Source organism: Leishmania donovani, chromosome 33, assembly GCF_000227135.1.
Source record: "Leishmania donovani BPK282A1 complete genome, chromosome 33".
NCBI lineage: Eukaryota > Euglenozoa > Kinetoplastea > Trypanosomatida > Trypanosomatidae > Leishmania > Leishmania donovani.
In genome coordinates this window covers 205,293-221,331 of record NC_018260.1, presented here as the reverse complement: position 1 = coordinate 221,331, position 16,039 = coordinate 205,293, and the positions used below count along the sequence as shown (strand labels likewise).

At 55.3% G+C, this 16,039-nt stretch overlaps 6 protein-coding genes across 6 annotated transcripts; all 6 read right to left on the bottom strand.

Moving 5' to 3' along the window:
- Positions 1-220: 220 nt before the first annotated feature.
- Positions 221-4,429, bottom strand: LDBPK_330700 (hypothetical protein, conserved; the record flags this gene model as incomplete). Its single annotated transcript, XM_003863846.1, has 1 exon — positions 221-4,429. The coding sequence occupies one exon, from the start codon at positions 4,427-4,429 to the stop codon at positions 221-223; it is 4,209 nt and encodes a 1,402-aa protein (XP_003863894.1).
- A 1,788-nt stretch (positions 4,430-6,217) lies between these two features.
- Positions 6,218-6,571, bottom strand: LDBPK_330690 (hypothetical protein, conserved; the record flags this gene model as incomplete). The annotated part of the gene is made up of 1 exon (XM_003863845.1): positions 6,218-6,571. The coding sequence occupies one exon, from the start codon at positions 6,569-6,571 to the stop codon at positions 6,218-6,220; it is 354 nt and encodes a 117-aa protein (XP_003863893.1).
- A 1,333-nt stretch (positions 6,572-7,904) lies between these two features.
- Positions 7,905-9,374, bottom strand: LDBPK_330680 (hypothetical protein, conserved; the record flags this gene model as incomplete). Its single annotated transcript, XM_003863844.1, has 1 exon — positions 7,905-9,374. One exon carries the CDS (start codon positions 9,372-9,374, stop codon positions 7,905-7,907), a length of 1,470 nt encoding a protein of 489 aa, XP_003863892.1.
- A 1,034-nt stretch (positions 9,375-10,408) lies between these two features.
- On the bottom strand, positions 10,409-11,317 carry LDBPK_330670 (hypothetical protein, conserved; the record flags this gene model as incomplete). Its single annotated transcript, XM_003863843.1, has 1 exon — positions 10,409-11,317. The coding sequence occupies one exon, from the start codon at positions 11,315-11,317 to the stop codon at positions 10,409-10,411; it is 909 nt and encodes a 302-aa protein (XP_003863891.1).
- A 946-nt stretch (positions 11,318-12,263) lies between these two features.
- LDBPK_330660 (hypothetical protein, conserved) lies at positions 12,264-12,644 on the bottom strand (the record flags this gene model as incomplete). Its single annotated transcript, XM_003863842.1, has 1 exon — positions 12,264-12,644. The coding sequence occupies one exon, from the start codon at positions 12,642-12,644 to the stop codon at positions 12,264-12,266; it is 381 nt and encodes a 126-aa protein (XP_003863890.1).
- A 420-nt stretch (positions 12,645-13,064) lies between these two features.
- On the bottom strand, positions 13,065-14,348 carry LDBPK_330650 (hypothetical protein, conserved; the record flags this gene model as incomplete). Its single annotated transcript, XM_003863841.1, has 1 exon — positions 13,065-14,348. One exon carries the CDS (start codon positions 14,346-14,348, stop codon positions 13,065-13,067), a length of 1,284 nt encoding a protein of 427 aa, XP_003863889.1.
- Positions 14,349-16,039: the final 1,691 nt, after the last annotated feature.

The following is a 16,039-nucleotide window of genomic DNA, read 5'->3' as shown; positions in this document are numbered from 1 at the left end:
GTGTGTGTGTGTGTGTGGGTGGGTGGGGATGGGAGGGGAAGAGGTTGTGTTTTCGTTGTTCTCATTCCAGCGGACAGCTGCACAAGAGGAGCTCGAAATGCACAAAGACTCCGGGCTCGAACAGCAGCCGCGGTGTGCACCGTCCCGAAGGCACGCGCTAAAGCGGTAAGTGACGCTCTTTTAGCCTGCAGACGTCGCGGCTGCCGCCGCTCAAGCTTCTCTAAAGATGGCGCTGCGTGGTAAAACTGCGAGCAGTGGTCCGGAGCCTCTTGGATGCCATTGGCACGCGGTCAAGTCTTCCGTGCTGAGAAGTCGAGGGGCCGCTCTGGACGGCTGCGCTACCTCGGGCGACTACCGGCGGAGCTGAGGCGGCAGCTGAAGCTGGACGGATGACGGGGGTGGGCCTACCAGCGGTGTCGGGGCTGTTCACTGACTCCTCCAGCAAGGACCGTTGCACTTGGTCGCGCAGACGGAGCAGCTGGCTCAGCTTGTCCTTCATTTCGCGCAGCACCACCTCGGTCTCGTCGTCGTCGTAGTCCGTCGTGCGCTCCTGCGCCTCAATGCTATCTTGAAGGTGCTGGATGTCCTTCACCATGCTGTCGAGCCGCAAGCGCAGCTTTTCAGCGTCCGAGTTGGGCGCCGATGGCGCGGGCGCTGCCGATTGCGACTCCCCCACGAGGTCAGGTGATGTGGCGTCTGAAACGACATCGTAGGACTCATCGCCGTCGGCGGTCTGAGCGTCGGAGTCCAAGCCCGATCTCTTCGCGGCTACAGGAGATCCGCAGTTATCCTCACCCGCAGCCTTGCACACCTCCAGCTTCGCCTCCTCCTCGTCCTTCAACTCATGCGCGAGCGTCTCCGCAATGCTCATCGACTGTGGCAACCCCATAGAGTCACGGCCAGCGCGACGCAGACGGTCCTGCTCCATGCGCAGATGAGTAATGGACTTGCGAGCCTGCACAATACGGTCCTTCAGCTTCGTGATCACCGCCTTCTTCGAGGCGTGCTGCAGGCGCTTCTCCAGGAGCGAGATCTGGAAGCGGTGGTTGTCGATGTGGCTCTGCAGCCGGTGCGCGTCGGTGTTCGCCACCTCGGCGGACAAGGCTTTCTCGCGAGCGCGCTTTGCATCACGGGTGGCAGCCCACGGCGCGTTTGCCTGCACAGAGCCAATGCACTCCTCCAGCTCTTCGAGATCAGAGCGCGACGCTGCCAGGACAGCCATCAGCGTCTCATCATCCTCGTCACCCGCCTCCTCCATCTGGGCCTCCAATGCAGCAATCTCCCTCTTCAGCCGCTCCGCCGCCAAATGCAGACCATCGTACTGCTCCGGCGTGCACATGAACTGGCCATTCGACGCTGGTGTAGCGGAAGCGTCGTGGGCGCCTTCCACAGCGTTTGGCGTCTCCTCCGTGGCAGCAGTGCGCACGGAGGCTGTGACGCGTGCCGACAACTCAGGCGCGCGTGAGTGCGAAGGAGAACTCCCTGCCTGGGCAGGCACCGCGTGCTCCTCCTCTGCAGCTTCCTCCGCCTCCAGTTCTTCAGCTGCCGAGGCGTGAGGGGTACCAGCAGCAGCGGTGTTGTTCGCAGCCGAGTTGCCGTCGTGCAGAACGCGCAGCTTCGCTTGCACCTCCCTCAACTTGCGCTGCAGCTCCTCCTCCATCTCCAGCGCCTCTCGTTCGGCCTTCTTCTGCCGTTCCAGGGCCCTCGCCGCCGCCTCCTGCGCGAGGCGTGCCTGCTCCCGCTGCTGCTCCAGCTCGGCCAAGCGCCTTTCCCGCTGCGCCTTCAGTTGGGCCTCGACCTCGAGGGCCTTGCGCTCCGCCTCCTTGCGAGCCAGTGTGTCTCGGAGCGTGGTCTGCTCTTCTTGTACAGCGGCCAGCTGATCCTCAAGCTGCTCCACCTTCGTGTTGGCATCCGCCAACTGGCAGTCCAGCCTTTTCAATACATCTTGCCGACGGCTTTGCACCGTGGCCACATAACGACGGGCGCGGTCCGCCGCCGAGGACAGTCGATCGTGCAGGGAAGCAAGCTGCTCTAAGCGAGAGGCGGGGGTGGTAGCAGGGGGGTCGTTGAAGGCAGCTGTGAGATCACTCTCCTGCTCCTCCATCTCGGCTTCGTGCTGCTCAACGGCGGCTGACAGCTCATCCTGCCAATGCTGGTCACCTCTCTCTGATAACTCATTGGCCGCCGCATCCGTGGGCGCACCGTAGTGCGCATTGGCTGAGTCATCCGCCTCGCTCTCTGCGATCAGAACGTCGTCCTGGGCGCCGGTCTGCGGCCCCACCGTCGCCGCATCGCCGGACACCACCAGGTCTTCATCCTCATCCTCTACCACCTCGATCACTTCCTCCACTTCCTCGCTGCCATCGTCGACGGCAGCGTCAGCGGAGGTGGTAGTGGCGATGGCGTGGTCAGGAGACGACGAAGGGGCCGGCCGCGCCGCAGTCGCCATCGGCCGCCTCTCCATCATCCGCAGTGCTTCATTCTCCTTGAACTCCTTCAAGGCCTGCTCGATCTCGTCGTCATCAATGTCCTCGACGGCGTTCCCGTTTTTTGAATACTCCGTCGTGTGCTCCGGCGCCTCCGGGTACTGTGGCTGACCGCGCGGCACGGCAAAGTTGGGACCGTTCTTCGATATCGGTGTGTTGCGCTTCAACTCGCGCATGCGCTCCAGCTCCTGCTCCAGGCGCAGCTGCTCGCGGCGGCCACTCGCCAGTTTGCTCTGCATCTCCTGCGCCTTGTCAACGCTGTCTGTCCCGAGCATGCGGCGGCGTAGCAGCGAGTTTTCTACCTTGATGTTGTGGTACGCGTTGGAAAGCTCCTCGAACTTCTTTTGGTCAAAGATCGCCTCGCTTCTCATGTCCGTCTCGCTTGGCATTGCAGGAGGCGCCTCGGGCGCCTCAGGGAGGTGTGACTTTGGAATGGAGAACTCACGAATCGTACGGCCTCCAGGATGGCTCGCCTGGCGCAGAGGCGGAACGTTGTCCGCGGCATGCTGCAGCTTCACCGTTTCGTCTCCGTCGACAGCGCGCGCGGTCGCCTCGACAGCGCCAAAGTAGTCGGCCACCGAGTCACCGCCGTGCTGGCGCATCCGCTGCGCCTTCTTCCCCTTTGCCGGCGTCGCCAGAGCGGGACTGCCCATGAGTCGAATGGACTCGGTGAGGGACGGCTCGGCGTCTACGGAGGCCTTGCGGCGGAGCAGCAGGCGGCTTGCCGGGATGGGGTCTTCTGCGGCGCGCGCCACGGGATCATCGATTGGGATCGCTTTTGGCTCCCCCTTCGCGGTGGTCTGCATCTCCGCCATCTCGACGTAATCGGGAAAGGCCGAGAAGTATAGGAGATAGTCACGGTCTGACATCATGTCCGGCGTCCAGCCAAAGCGGCGGCAAATCACATCCATCGGCTCCCATGACAAGTGCACGCTCTCGTAGCGGCGCCGCAGGAAGTCTTCCTTGGACCAGTCGAGCAGCAGATCAGTGTCTTGCGAGCGGTAGAGCTGCAGGTGCCTGCACGCAGCCCGGTCACGCAAAGAGCTTTTCAGCACTGCTGGGCTGATGCTGTGGGAGAGGTGCGACAGCTGCCTGGCCGTGAGTGGGTAGTCGGTGAGCTGCAGCAACGGCCGTACGCACTCGTTGACAGCCTCTAGGCTGTACCGCCCCGCGGCGCGCGTCTCCTTGCGGAAGCGGATCATGTTGCGCTCCACCCGGCGCAGCATGTCCATGAAGAATGGGTGGCTGCGGATTTCGGCAAACTCATCCTCGTCATCTTTCGGCACTTGGGCCTCCACCTCCGCCACTGTGCGCTGCGCTGTCTCCGGTGCAGGCGAGATGCCGCCCAGCCCACCGCTGGGCGCCTTCGCTTTCGCGGCCTCGCCGGTACTCACTTTCGCCCTCTGCTGCATGTTGCGGACCTCTTCTTTGCTGTAGATGCGAGTCACATCCGTCTCATCCTTGTCCACAGCAGCGGGGGCGGACGAGTGCCTCCACGCCGTGCCTCGGCGCGGCGCCTCATCGGCTGCGTCTAAGATGGGCTTCATGTCAGGCTCACGGAAGTTGCTTGTGAAGGCGATGCGCTGATCCGACTTCTTTTTGAAAAGATCCTCGTACTTGTTCTTGTTACAGCGCTGCACAGGCTCTTCTGCCTCCGCCTCCTCGGTAAACGCATCCACATTTGAAAACTCTGCAGTGCCGCTTACTGGGCTGGCGGAGGCAGCCGCGGCGGTCCGCTGCCCTTGCAGCATCTCCTTACGTGTCGGGTGACGGTGAGCAGCGCTGCGGCTCTCATATGTGTAGGGGCGCTTGTAGTTGCCAAGGTCGTCGGTGTACTTAGACCCGAAAAAGCGGAGTGGTGACAACAATGATGCAGCCGTTGCGCATGACGCCGCAGAAAGGTGGACGGAGCGAGCCGCCAGTTGGGGCGCACCGCGCATCATCTTCGACAAGAGGCGAATATGATGCAACGAAAAAAAAAAGGCGAGTGGGGAAAGGAGGACAAGGGGGCGAAGGGTGCACTGCTGTGGGCCGATCCCCGTGCACACAAGGTAGGAATAACGTGCTCTGTCCGAGGAGTGGAGGAAGAGAGGAAGGCTGAGAGTGCGGCAGGCAGGAGAGGAGCGCGGAACAGGCAAAGACCAACAAGTCAAAGCGCGGCTGCGTGCTGCTCTTGTGCGGCACTGGTCTATGAAGCGCAGTGGTCAACAAAGAGAGTGGGTGCCGTCTATGGTCGTGCGTGGGTCGGCGGGCAAAGTCGTAGCGAAAAGAAAAGGCCAAGCAATATAAGCAAAGACGGAAAGAAGGAAGGAAACGGAGCCGGTGCGCGTCTATGGTGCCTTTCTTCACGATCTGCCGTCGCTGTTGCGTAACTTCTATGCCCCACCTCCTGCTTGTATGTTCTTCTTACACACACACAGCGTGCCAGCGTCTGAGGACGGGAGACCGGATGATGAGCCGCCTTGGGGGGAGGGAGGGGACGAGGGGACGAGAGGAAAAAAGGGGAGGGCCAACAGGAACAAACAACACACAAGCAAAACTTTCGTCCTTCTGCTTGCGCTCCTGCGTTTACTTCCGCCTTGTTCGGCCTCTCTCACCCGCCACACGCAAACCTGCGCAAGGAGGGGAAGGAGGGGAAGGAGGGGAAGGAGGGGAGGTTGTGGTACCGAGAAAAAGAGAGAGACTAAGGCGCTACACACACGGAAAACCAGAGAAGACTCTCTTGTGACCTCCTGTCCTTCTCAATAGTGTGGTTTGGTGTTCACGGTGCACGTACTTGTACCCTTCTCGCGTTACTGCTGTAGATCGGATATTCATGTTCATATACATGTCAGTCAGTGTGTGCGTGTGCGTGTTTACACGGAGGGATGCATGTGTACATGAGAGGAAGATCATATCATGTGGATAACGCCGTGTATGCATCGGAGAAGAACAAAATATAAAATAAAGCACAAGGTCGGAGATTCAAGGGGGAGAAAAGCAAGAAATGGTGAAAGGGCAAGGCGAGAGAGAGGAGGGTTGGGAAGCATAAGTCGAACGCAACAAGCGCAGACATGTGATCGACCCTGGTTGCCTATCCTTTATGTCAAGGGTTCCGCTCCTGGCGGCAGCAACGTGTGAGAGAGGAACACACACTCAGCAGTAGGGTACGAAAATCAATGGGCACAGACGGTCGAGCGTGCACGTGTCCCACGACACAATGCCACGCAAAAGCGCGTTTCAGCTGTCAGTATTAGGTGGTGCACAAAACGCACGCACAAATTCTCGTCTGTGCTGTTTATGCTGTTGCCGTTGTAAGCACTTGCATTCTTCTTCCCTGTTGTGTGGGCTTCAGACCTCGTCTGTACAGAAACGTTGCGGAAAACATCGTCCAGAAAACGTTACATCCGGTAGCATACGTACTGCACACGCACACCGCGTCTCGCATCCCGACGAGAATGAGACAAGCAATGGAGGAAAAAAAAAAGATGCGCTCACGAACGAGAGAGAGAGAGCATCAAAAATACCGCTGCTCTGCCGCCGTCTCTGTCTCACCGGCACCTTCTCCGGGGCATTCACAAGACGAGAGACGCAGATGTCAAAGGAGGAAGACAGAACAAGGACAATGGCCGTGCGTACTGTATCGTGTCGGCACCCCCCCCTCTTCTACACACCTGTTTCGAGTCACACAGCTGTGGTGGTGGGAGAAGCAGGGGGCTGAATCATATCGGTATGCGGTGCTCTCGCCACCCTCAGTCCCTGGCTAGTATCTCAGCAAAGTCACGGTAGTGTGCTCGATTCGTTTCTGGGTCAAGCATGGCCATCCACATATTGTCTACTTCCTCACTCGAGAAGCATTCATCGCCTTCCATCATGGCAGCGCGGAGCTCCACCTCTTCCAGGTAGCCCTTCTGCTCCTTATCCAGTGCCTCGAAGGCTCGAAGCAGTGTAACCTCCTCCTCCCGCACGCACACTGACGGAACGAAGTTGACAAGACGCTCTGCAGAGAGGCGTACAGGGCCGTCGTCGCTGGCGGGCGTTGTTGCGGCGAAATTCTCGGCCGCAAACGCATGAAGAGTCGGTCCACCTAGCGTTCCTGTCATCATTGCATCCACTAGAACGTGCCCCAGCTTGCGACGGTCGACAAACCCGGTTGAGGGACCGTCGTCTTCGACGAGCTCCACGATTGAGGCTGCTTGCTGATTTGACACATTTAGACCCAAGGCCCGCGCGAGGTACCCTACTTGCAGCGTGGGAAACAACTGCTCTGTCGTTAGGTTTGACGAAGGTGACGGCGAGGCAACAGAAGCGCACCTCGACGAGCTCCCTGCGGCTTCTGTCACCGGCAGAGTGGACGAATTCATAGCGCATATGGCCCGTGCGATTTCTTCAAACTGCTTGTGGCACTTGGCACGTCTGTTTGCCGAACGCTGCTTCCCACCCAAGTACGCGATGGGGTCGGGTAGCGCGGCTGCGGCGGCGTCCGCAGCAGTAAAGTGATTTCGGTTGTTCTTCGACGGCCCGCCTGTGGTCGAGCTATGACCTTTGGAGCCCTTCACAGAGCCTTGAGCCTTTGCTGAGACGGACATCGCGCTCGGGACGAGTTGGCTCAAGGCAAGTGTCACAAATAAAAGGACCACTTGGCACAGAGAAACCTTAACGCCTAGCAGCCCGCCTCCCTTTCTTGTTGTCCTTCTCGCTCGGCACAGAGTAGCAGCGGAGGAAAAGGGCCAGATGATACACGTGATGGCGGCGGTGTTGAGAGGAGAAGGCAATGGAAAGAAGCAGAAAACAAGGAAGTGCGGAACAGAAGAGAGGTGCAGGAGAAGAGAATGGTGTGGATAGGCAAGTAGCACATGGATCAACGGTGCATATAAAGGAAGCGGGGCAGTCGCTACTGCCACTTGTTTTCTCAATGTGCATTCAGTATGGCACACATATATACACGCAACCGCGAAAAAAAAAAGCAGCGCTCACTCTTGCGCTGAAGTCGTTCCTTCGGCGCGAGCACTGCGTGGCTTCTCTCTCTAGTTGTCTTGAGTTCGATGTTATGTCTGGATGCAAGCAGGGTAGAAAAAAAAGGAAGAGGGTGCAGGCATGGGTACGCATATATTTATATATACATATATATATATGTATGTGTTGGTGTGCGAGGGGCGGGGGAAGAGATGGAGGGAGGTATGCGGCACCTACATGAAACCCGCAGCTATTCCTTTCGCGCGTGTATGTCTCACCCGTGTTTTTCTTTCATCTCACAGAATCTACAGTAAAATCAGTCTCTGGCGCGGTTCATCACCTGCAAGAGAGAAGGGAGACGCACACAGTCCGGAACGACGTGCATACATGATTTTGCAGGTGTCTTATGGGTAGCAGCCGCCCAAGGGTCTCCCCCTCTCTTCTGCCTTTTACCGGGCGTGCACGTTTCCACGTTGGACGGCGTCACAGTACGAACATCTTCACCAGAAGCTTCGAGGTTCGCGCACAGGGCGATGCATACTGCTGACGCAACGACGGCGAGCCACCATAGATGACCTCCGCGAGGCAGTACATGGCTGCAGTGATGAAGGAAAAGCATGTGATGCTGTCGCGAGCGGTCAGCGACGCTGCTTGCTTCGTTGACAGTCTCCCACTTCCCGCGGCACCGGGAGCGCTGTCGCCGTCCAATGTAAGACAGAAGACGAAGATGTCCCTGAGCTGCTCTCGTGAAATCAGCGGGAGTAAGTGATGCTGTCGAGCACTCTCCACGAAGGCGTCAACGCTCATGCGGGCATCTTCGGCGCGGCTTGTAGGAAGGCACCGCACCGCGTGCCGAAAGCACCGTTTCAGCCGCGGCGTGAATTGCTGGGCAACCCTTTGCACTCCCGCATCGCTGCCGTATGCTGCTACAATGTCGGCAAAGGGCGGTAACGGAGAGCAGACACCTGTTGCTGTCGTCGGCAAATCTGATGCGGCTAGTGTGTTAGGTACTCCTGCTCGTGGGGATAGAGCACTTGGGTCGAAACAAGCAGCCTTGCCGTCAATCAAGAGGGTGCGAGCGGCTTTTCGACGGCGAATGCAGCGTTCCACGGTGGGCAAGAAGTGTTCCGAGAGGTAGGCGCAGAAGGCCTCGGGTGCAGCAGCGCCTTCCTGTCCGTTGTGGACGGCGGCGCGAAAAATGACGTAAAGCACGCGTGGGAACTCCGCCTTCGTAATTGCTCGGAGCCGTTCATGTACAAACAAGTCCCTCCGCGCGGTAACCGGCTGGAACAGAGAGTCGCCGTCGAAGACACGCGGAAGCAGCAAGGTACTGCCGTGACGCCGATCTGTGCGTTCGCGGCCGCCAGTGGAAGGCAAGTCGCGCAGGGCCGTCATCCACAACAACTCTGGAAGGAGAGGACGACACCCGCGATCGAGAGCGCCGTCACGTGCCATTGTGGTGAACTGAGGCAGGTGCATTGTCGGATACAGCAGTTCGGCGTCCGTTACATGCAACGCTGCGTAGAAGTCGAACACTTGCTCCACACGGGGAATCAGGCACCGTATCGCGTCTCTGGCAGTGAATCCGTCGCCACCTGCTGCGTCCCTAGCAGCTGAGCACTGTGTGGACAGTACGGAGGGATACGTTGTTTTGTCCGTGCCTGTTGACCGAGGTGTCGCACCTTCAGCTAAATTATTCGCAGCTCTGGCAACTGCAGCACACATCAGCTGCTCGCTTGCAAAGCCAGCTGTTTCCTCGGCCTCCTGGAGCTCTTCTGTGCGGATCGCGCGCTCGCATGCTCGAGTGAGAGTCCGTTTGGCCGGATCCAGACGATCCATGCGGGTTACCGAGTCCTCTTTGCAGGTGGCGAGAAACTGCTTTGCCTCGTTGAGAAGGCGTTGCACCTCCGCACGCATGCGTTCCAGCTCGGTTTCCAGTACCTCTTTCAGCATTGTCACCTGCCTTCGGAGATCGCTCGCCTCATCCTGCAACTGCGAAATGCGGGCCTCCGCGGACATCTAGCAACCCACAGGCCATTTAGCGCAGATGTGAATGTGGAGAACTGAAAAAAAAAATACAAAAGACAGGCGCGCGATGGCATCGATAGCGTCTGTGATAAGAACGGTAGTAGGGAAAGGAACAGAAAATGAAAATTCACTTCGAATCTAGAAGCTGGGAAAGGAGTAAGATATGTCCTCGCCTACGCCGCACCTTTTGTCCACATCGGCGAAAAAAGCGCTCCGAAGCTCGAGAAGGGCGGTTTTGTGGTATTCACTGTGACGTAAGAGCTGAAGCACATGTGAGAGTTTCCGAAAGAGATCATCCATGTCAAGAGAGGAAAGAGGCGCGAGAAGTTGTTTAAAGAGCGTGCTTCAAGTTGGAGAGTTCAGCCTCATCAGTATTACCGAGTGACCTTTCTTTATGCATCATTGGCCTCGACGGAGGTATTTGGAAGCGTAGTATATCCTGCGAGAACGCTGACCAGTTACACCGTCCGCCGCATTAGCCCTCCCTCAATCAATGAATGAGTTCAGCGACACCTCGTCAGCTGGCCTACTCATGGCACTCAGAATGCGCCACCGCCACGCCCCTTTTTTGTTTGTTTCGTTTGCGGCTTGCTTTCAATTTGCGTTTTGCATTCCGGTGGTGTGGATTCTTGGGTAGCACGAACTCATAAAACAGGGCAAATCGAACGCATGATGTCACCATCAAAGAGAAACAAATACATCGAGCGCAGAAAATCTCACACATGCCCGAAACGTCGAAAAAAAAGCTCACAAAAGAGATTGTTGCGCTTGACACAAAAGCACAAGGAAAGCCTGACCGGAATCACTCATGCACGTAGCCGCGGCCGGGAGCTGGTGAAGGTAGCTCTCATCTTTGCCTCCTCTTTCCTAGCGTCGAAACTGAAGGGTGAAACACTTGTTCAGAAGGGGCGCACAGTAACAATGAGCCAGAATAGCTCACGTACGCCTTAAAGACATCTTTAAGAAAACATGATCTCGCCGCTGTACATCTCTGTGCCCTCTACGGTTGGTCCTTCACGCCGAGCCTTGGTTTGTTTCATAACGTGCTGCAAAACGCCATTCTGGAGAATGCCGATCCGCAAGGACATGAGTTTGATCTCGGCCTGCACCTTGACCACCGCTTCCTTCACCTGAATGAGCGGAGTCGTATCAGATATCTTGGCCTGTCTTTCTGCAATATCGCGCTTCGTCTGGTCCAGAAGCTCACTGATCTGGTTCAGCTCCACCGTCATCTGCTGCACGGTTTGCTGCGCCACGTTAGCTGAATCACGCGAGGTGTTGAGTTCGCGCAACTTCACGCGATAATCCTCCACCTGATCAGAAAACTGCTGTGCCAGCGTTTGTTCCCGCTTTTGTATCCGGTCGCGTGACTTATCCATGTCACCGGCAAGGCGTTCAAGCATCTGCTTGACATCGGGGTACATGTTCTCTACAGCTTTGAGCAAAACCGTGGCGCTCTCAATACGCGAGCGCCAGTCGTCTAGGGAAGATTGGCGCACCTGAAGCAGCGGGGCAACGCGCTCCACCTCCATCTTCCACTCTTCGGCATCTACCTTGGGCGTCGGAGGACGGTCCGCGTCGCTTTTGGCGCTTCGATTCCCACTAACAGCGCCCACATAAACCTCGTCGTCGTCGTCGCTGTCGATAACGACATTATCCTCAATCTCGTCCTCACCCTGCTCGTCCTCGGCGTCTGCGACGGCGGCCAGCTCATCGTATCTCCCTACCTGCCCGTAATCGATCGGCTGAAAATCGTAGCCAGTGCTAGAGAGTGCTGCATTCACAAGAGCAGATAGAACAGCCAAAACTGCCTCGCCGCTGCCCTGCTTGAGGCGGGTTGGTGCGATGTTTGCGATTGCGATGTTCATCGAGCGCAGCTCTGCCAGGATCGTCGTCGAAGAGGCGTTCGGGTCATCGAATTGCCCGGGAGCATCAAACTGGTGACCACACAACTTCATGAGCCACACACACAAGGAGGTAAAATAGTAAAACTGGGCGTTCGGGTTGTCTATTGATGAAGGACCTGAAAAGTAGTACGGGTTGAGAGGGCTGAACGGTGGCTTGAAGCTGCGGCAGAAATTGGTTTCGTAGTCGAGCATTCGCAGCTTGTCGATGATGTCACTCATGGTTCTGTCATCCACGCCGAGTCCGTTTGTTGGCCCAGTTGCGTCCTCCACAGGCTGCTTCTTTGGGGCGGTCGCTTCCTCGGACATTGCTACAGAGGGGAAAGATCCCTTGAGAGTGATATTCAAACCATCAACTAAGCGAGCACACTACGCAAAGCAGTAGAGACACGAGGTGTAGGGAAAAGAGTACAGCTGAGACAACAATGCACATTCTTTGCCAGGCTTCTGCATTACTTCCGCAACAAGCGCATCGCGAACGCAGCTTTTAGCGACGAAGCATAAGAGATGCGGCAATCACCAACAACAGGAGATTGGGCAACGTATCATCTGTATATTTTTCTTGGCGTTCCAAGTGCTGGAGAAAGAAAAAATGCTATTTGCATGCAAACTAGGCAGCATACGTACTGCATACATCATCCTTGACCTGCAGCTAAGGCGCACTGCTCACGCGGTCACTTTTTTGCTGTATTTACTCTGTTTCGCACAACACACACAAAAAACTAGTATACATGAACGGAAATTTCTGAGACTACATAGAGAACAAACTGCAAAACTGCGTCTGCTGGCTTAGAGCTTTCAATAAAAGCCACGCTATCAAACGGCGTTGAACCTCCTTTTGATTTTTATCTTCATAGCGAAGGAGGAAATGGTAAAACAAACGCATTCCCCATATCAACTACATCTGTGCTCACTCGTCATCTTGGTACTTGGAGAAGAAAAGCTTGTAGTTCGACACGAAATCCTGCTGCAGTGCGCCTCCATGAGAAGAACTGGAAGCCTGGGACGATATAAGCGTCCAGCCGCCCTCTTCCTCGAGCGCGTCCAGCAAAAGAACAATCAAGCGCGACACACCCTCGAGGTCGCAGAACTGGTTGTCCAGTTTGATTCTCCAGTGATCAGGATTCGACAGGTACTCGAACTTTGGCTGGTTACTGCGGATGCTGCGAGTCGAAGTTGTCGAGTCAGGAAGCACCTCATTGAGTCGTTCAATGGTGCTCTCTTGCACCGGCCCGAGAATTTGAATCTCGGGGCAGTTGAAAGACATGTTGACGATCATATTGCGCGACATTGTGAAAGAGATGGGCTCGTGGATTTTGATATAATCCTTTGAAGACGCAGCGATTTGGGGGGCTGTTTTTTCCGGGGAGAGAATGGTGGTCACAATGAGTGTGCTTCGTGGCCTAGACACGATCATATCAATAAAAAGGCGGGGAATGTAAGCGGGAGAAAAATCGGAAAGAGCCCTCTCAAGAAAACTCACGAACGCCAAGGTCAAGTGCTCTGTAGGTGGTTGTCAGCAAGGCGTCGTAAAACACGACTAGTAGAAAAGCGACAGTGCCGAAATTGCTGTCATTCACTTTTCGATTTTCTTCTAGTACAGTTCTTGGTATTTAAAAGAAATACGGCAGCTGGTGAATTGTGCTCCGCTAAAGCATTCAGTTGCTCGCTGTGTATAAGGGTGGTTTCCAACACGTTGCGGGGTGCTTGCTTATGATGTAAAAAACTGCAACGTTTTCACCCACGATGAGCAACTTCCACGCAGCATGTCGATGATGATGCGCTCATTATCGCTCTTTGCAGCGCCATTTCTGATTAGGGTAGCCACATGCAACGCCTCCACCCATCGGCTCTGAGAAATGAGTGTGCTCGCGAGTCGGTCGAGATTGGTTATGCTGTTCACGAGTGATGGTGCCATCACAGTTTTCGACGATGAAGCCAACATCGAAATAGATGACAGGAAAATGGGTATTTTCAAATCGTAGTCAGCGCAGAAGGCAGATATCAACTTCTGCAATTTCCTGTCCTTCACCAAAGCGGCGTTCTCACAGACAACAGATTCAAACCGAACAAGATCGTCCTTTGTCAAAGTTTCATCAGACGACACAAGCAGGCGGCAAGCTGTTTCGAAAAGCCTTACAGATACTGCAGTGGGGCCGAACGAGCACAGCAGCTTCAGACAGTTCATGGTAAGACTGCAGTCGCTTGTTGCTATGGCGCAGTGAAGAAGTGAGCGGACCAGTGACGGTGATGTGCGAAATCCCAGTTCGCACCGGCTCTTTTCGATTACGTTCTTGTACGCTTGTCCGTCGTGTACAAGTCGAGCAATTCTGTATGCGTAGAGCTTCCGTTTCGTCTCGCCATCGACGAGCTGCTCTAGATCGTGTAGGATTCTCACCGCTTCTTTCCAGTCCCGCTTTAAAGGATATGCACGAGCGACAGCAGAAATAAATCCACAGTACGTTGTCCTTTCCTCTTCCGGTAGAAAAGCTGGATTTGATGCCATTTGGTGGGTATCGTTGCGCTCCCTTGTACTTAGCAACGAGGTATTACTTAGAGCAAGGCCTTTTTCGCTCGGTGCAACGTCATGTCGACACTGAAGAAAGTCTGCTAGTTTCAGTGTCTGCTGCCAAAGCCCTCTGGCTACAAGGCATTGACCCAAAACTTCACTCAATTCGCATGCAACTCCGCTTTCTTTGTTGAGCTCGAGGAGTTTAACGGCCGTCTGCCACTGGCCGTGATTCACGAGTGCCTTGAGAATAAGCGCTGTTGATGGCACAGCTTCAGCATCAAAAATGGATGCCCATCGTTTGAGTTCATTTGTGTTCCCTACGTGCTGGGAAAAAAGCAGTCCAATTCTTTGTGAGTGCTCAATGTCTAATGGAGAACCGCACTCCAGGAGGGCACGCCGGAAATGCTTTAGTGCATTTTCCCATGTGGCTGCTAGCAGGTGCGAGGATGATGTAAGAGAGTTACCAGTAGTGCCAAGGAACATGTGCCTTGACGCCGTCCGCACTCTTCCGCACACTCTACATCAAAAGGGCCAAGCTTGTGTTTTTCGATGGAAGCATGTAACCGATCATGAAAAAAAGATGGGAGAAAGGATAACCGGAGAAAATTCAATGCAGCCCAGCAGAGCTGTGGGGGCTGCTTCACATGTATTTGCGTGTATCACGGCGGGGGTATAGCTAGCGTACATGCGCCTTTCGCCATGGCGCGCAAAAGAGGAACGCTGAGAACTTCAGGAAGAGTTTTCATGGAGCGCAATGCGAACCGATACCTGCCTCCCCATGGACTTTAGTAATGCTGATTTGGCAAGCGGCACCGAAAAGATGCGCGATCTCATAGTCACTATAACACCTTAGCAGGTGTTTTTATTGACTACGGTTTTGCCATAATTCTCCCCTGGGCAGCGATCTCCCTCTCTTTGGGCGCCGTACCACCGTAGACAAGAGAGAACAATCGTGTTATTTTCGAGTTTTCCCTGACTCAGGGGACCGGCTAACTAGGACTTTGCTTGCGTGCCGCGCTAAATAGTTTGCCACTCACACTCAACTCTTGGGGTGGAGTGGGGATGTGTGAAAGGATGCACTTGCACGGCTCCTCGTCACGTTCTGCAGAAAGTGTTGCTGCATGCTGCTTCGAATACAAGACTCGGGGGGGGGGGAGAGACAGAACCACGCATGTGTACTCCCTTTCAGTGCGCTCTATTGACTCAGCAGGTAACTTCCCTCCGGCGCTTTTCAAACTAGAAGGGAAACCGGAATCTGAGCATGGGCTGCAAAACTCTCATCGTTTCTGCTACAATCCTTTCTGGTCACCAAAGCAGAACTGAGCTTTAAAGGATAGCCAAAGCGTGTGACCTACACGCACTCGTCTGCTCCTTGTCCTCGGCGGTGATGCCGCTTTACCTCCCCGGGGTGCAGGTTGCACCTAAGAAACTGTCATTGTTTTGAGCCCCTGCAATAGATCACGACAAATTGCGCATAAAATTCAGCAAACCCCTTTCACTGATTCATCCTAGGTTACACTGGCACGCTGAGAACGGCATCCGTGTATTTTCGCTGCTGTGTGAAAGATTTTTCCCATCCGTCTCACACGCACGACTATCATCTTGCTAAACGAACCCCCCCATTCAGTGCTTCATGGTACAAAGCACCCTTAGTCTTTGTTCCTTCTTGTGGGCCTACCATGCAGATTTTTTGTGCTTTTCTACTGCTTGTGCCCCAGTTCATACACTTGTAAACTGCTTCATCTCCCACATGGTCGTTACAGCTGCAGCTCGACAGTCTTTCTCCTTCCACCTCACGTTTGCTCATGCTTCGTTCTCTTTCTAGCATGTACAAGAGTCTTCTTTAAAGTGTGTGCAACGGCTTCGTGCACAGACGTACTCAAAATGTAGTGCCGACGTTTAGTTCCGCGGTAACTCTAAACCTCATTGGGCATCTTTTCGCCTCATGCCCCGGTAACACAATAAATACTGTGGCGTCACTGGGACAAGTGGCTGGTCTGGTATGACAGTATGGATGAGATGCCGAAAAGCCACCTATACTGTAAACACTAACTCCATACACACGCGGCCGCGAAGATGCAACTCAGTTTTGGCTCTTATACTTCCGCCATTCCCAATCAGCTCAGGGCCCAGTACACACGCCGACTCTCTCTGGGTGGAGGCGAAGCCGCCCG